The sequence below is a fragment of the Cyprinus carpio genome, chromosome B4 (genome assembly GCF_018340385.1).
Source record: "Cyprinus carpio isolate SPL01 chromosome B4, ASM1834038v1, whole genome shotgun sequence".
Classification (NCBI taxonomy): Eukaryota; Metazoa; Chordata; class Actinopteri; order Cypriniformes; family Cyprinidae; genus Cyprinus; species Cyprinus carpio.
In genome coordinates this window covers 1,301,890-1,304,504 of record NC_056600.1, presented here as the reverse complement: position 1 = coordinate 1,304,504, position 2,615 = coordinate 1,301,890, and the positions used below count along the sequence as shown (strand labels likewise).

The 2,615-nt window shown below is 35.1% G+C and overlaps 1 protein-coding gene across 1 annotated transcript; it reads right to left on the bottom strand.

Annotated features, from left to right (window-relative positions):
* Positions 1 to 635: 635 nt before the first annotated feature.
* On the bottom strand, positions 636 to 1,776 carry LOC122137255 (protein ripply2-like). Its single transcript, XM_042723027.1, has 3 exons — positions 1,508 to 1,776; positions 1,358 to 1,422; positions 636 to 961 (listed from the first exon to the last, which is right to left on the bottom strand). The coding sequence occupies exons 1-3, from the start codon at positions 1,598 to 1,600 to the stop codon at positions 796 to 798; spliced, it is 324 nt and encodes a 107-aa protein (XP_042578961.1). The 5' UTR covers positions 1,601 to 1,776; the 3' UTR covers positions 636 to 795.
* Positions 1,777 to 2,615: the final 839 nt, after the last annotated feature.

The window sequence follows — 2,615 nt, the reverse complement described above, 5'->3', positions numbered from 1 at the left end:
TGTCCAATAAACTTTCTGAGTAAAGAAAAACTGAATAAAACAGTCTATCTCTCACAGTCTCAGTTTCATTCAGTACATATATATGTGTATGTTCTATAAAACTGAACAAATTAACCATTAGAGTCCAAATAAAACATTAATAACATTTAGATTTGTTTTTAACATTTATCCGACTACTATATCCACAGACACAGAAACATTCTGTCAAAGATATGAACAAAAGAACATTCATCATCTGCCCTTAAATAACGTTCTCAAAATATTATCACAAAAACACTGCTAATGAATGCTTTTGCCTGAAGTTGGACGTGTATCTAACGTTTTTAAATGTTGCTAGAGAAATGTTTCAGAGAATGTTCAAAAGTAACGTTCCCATAATGTTTGCAGAACGATACAATGTATCCTTAACATTCGATAATCAAGAAAAATGTTTTTACAACATTAAAAAAAAAACTGGATGTTTTGACCTTTCAGAGAAATAATGATTTCATAACTTAATGAGATGATTCATGTTTTTCAATTCATTTTCTGTTAACACTCAGATTAGGATTGCTGACGTTTCAACAACCTCATGATTCAGAGAAAGAGCAAAACCAAAATTTCTAATTTTCAAATATTTATTCAAAGGAAATAAGTTACAGCTGGCATGTAGAATAATTTATCATAAATACTAAAAAATAAAATCTATTTACATTCAAACCTCCAGTTTTATATACATATTCACAACTATTTACATGCATTGACTGAATAAAGTGAATCAGAGTTCAGTGTCTATGAATAAAGTGATGAAGGTCTTCAGCTGAGTTCCTTCTCATGCTCCTCTTCTTCATCATCATCATCATCATCATCGCTGTCCGAGTCCTCACACAGGCAGATTGTGGCCTGAACCGGATAACTGCGCAGGAGGATCTCAGCGTCCAGGTACAGATAATCAAAACAGCGAGATTTGGGCCAGAACAACCTGCAGAAATCACGACGAAGCGTGAGAGGTCAGATCAACATGACATCAACACAACCATAACATGTTTTACCAGTAACGTTAATAAAACATTCGTTCAAGGCTTAACAATGTTCTTGAAACTTTAGCACAGAAACATTTATACATTGTTAATGGAATGTTTCAGTTGGACGTTCATCTTGTATCAAAATGTTTCAAAATGATAAAACGGAATGTTCATCTAACGTTCTTTAAATGTTACAAGGAGTTTCAGGGAGCATTCAAAAGTAACATTCCCAGAATGTTTCAAAATGATACAATGTAACGTTCCCTTAATGATCGTATAGCCAAAAAAAAGCGTTCAGAAAAAGGTTTCATGAGCTAATGAAACGTTCTTAGAACATGTTGGTGTTGACTTACTTCACCGGGTGTGTGATCACAGGGGCCTTCAAGTGATGGTCACCAGCTGATGCTCGCTCATAAGGCTGTGGAATAAAGAGATCATTTAATAAACAGATAATTTAATAGCACCATAACAATAATAGTTCGTCTAATAATAGTTTAACGCACCTTATTGGTTCTGCTTTTGTGGATCCAGGGTCTCCAGGGCCGCGTCGCGTTTGTTTCAGAGTTGAATCCGTGCGTCAAAGTGAGTTTCTCCATCGTGTCGTGGACAGAGAAGCTGAAGAGTAAATTCCGATCGGACTGATGCTCAGACTCGACTCTGGGGTCTTTATATACCTGTGTGCGCGGGCTCGTGCCAAACGGTGCGTTCGCGCGTCGCGTCAGGTGCGAGGTCACACTCCCGCAAACACATGGCGAATTCACACATCTGACCAGATCTCAGAGTGAGACAACAGTAAAACATCGTCTCTCTTTCCACACACGCGTTCATCTGTGTTACTGACGCACTGAAAAAGTCCCATTACTTTCATCTGCAAGGACAAGCTATATATAATATTCCACCGACATTTATCAAAGCACAGTTGTCAAAAAAACTGCGATCCAACACAGGACTCTAGAAACTTTAACTAGAATTAACAGGAATTAATATCATGGTAAAGGTGTTTGAAAGCAGTTGAAAAAAACAGTAAAGAAACTGGTGCTTATTGCTCTCTTCTGGTGATTGCTCACCTTCTGTTGGTGGCTTGTTAAATCCACTAAATCTCAGTGGAATATGCCCCAAAACACACTAGAACATTTCTTTAATGGATTTAATGGTTAAAAGTTTGTAATGGTATTTGTAGTGGAAACCATTGCAATTTCTGTTGTTTTTTTAAGCAGGGAGGGGTTATATGTACAATTTTACATAAATTCCATTATAACATCACATGTGTAAGTGTTTATACTAAAAGACTTTTAATTAATATTGTTTGTTTGAGTACGAAAGATATATTTGCAAAGTGTCAGTGCATCGTATTTATGCGTTTTTTATTCAATATAATTAATAAATAATAAGTACAGTTTGTGCGTTTTTTGTATTGTTTACAGTAGCCAAATGTTCTCACTTTAAATTTTAATGTATAGTATTTGCGTTTATTTTATTGTTTATTGTATTGTTTTGTTTTCTCTATAGTTCATATTTTATTGTTTTATTAGAATCAGTGATGCAAACTTCTGCACATTCTACACAAATTCTAATAGAGTTCATTCAGGTTACGAGGTTAAAAGAACGTTC

Coding starts and splice junctions, on each gene's coding strand:
- LOC122137255 (XM_042723027.1), bottom strand. CDS start 1,600: ATGGAGAAACTCACTTTGACGCACGGATTCAACTCTGAAACAAACGCG. Junction 1,423..1,507: donor ACAAAAGCAGAACCAATAAG/GTGCGTTAAACT, acceptor TTTATTCCACAG/CCTTATGAGCGAGCATCAGC. Junction 962..1,357: donor GTGATCACACACCCGGTGAA/GTAAGTCAACAC, acceptor TGATTTCTGCAG/GTTGTTCTGGCCCAAATCTC.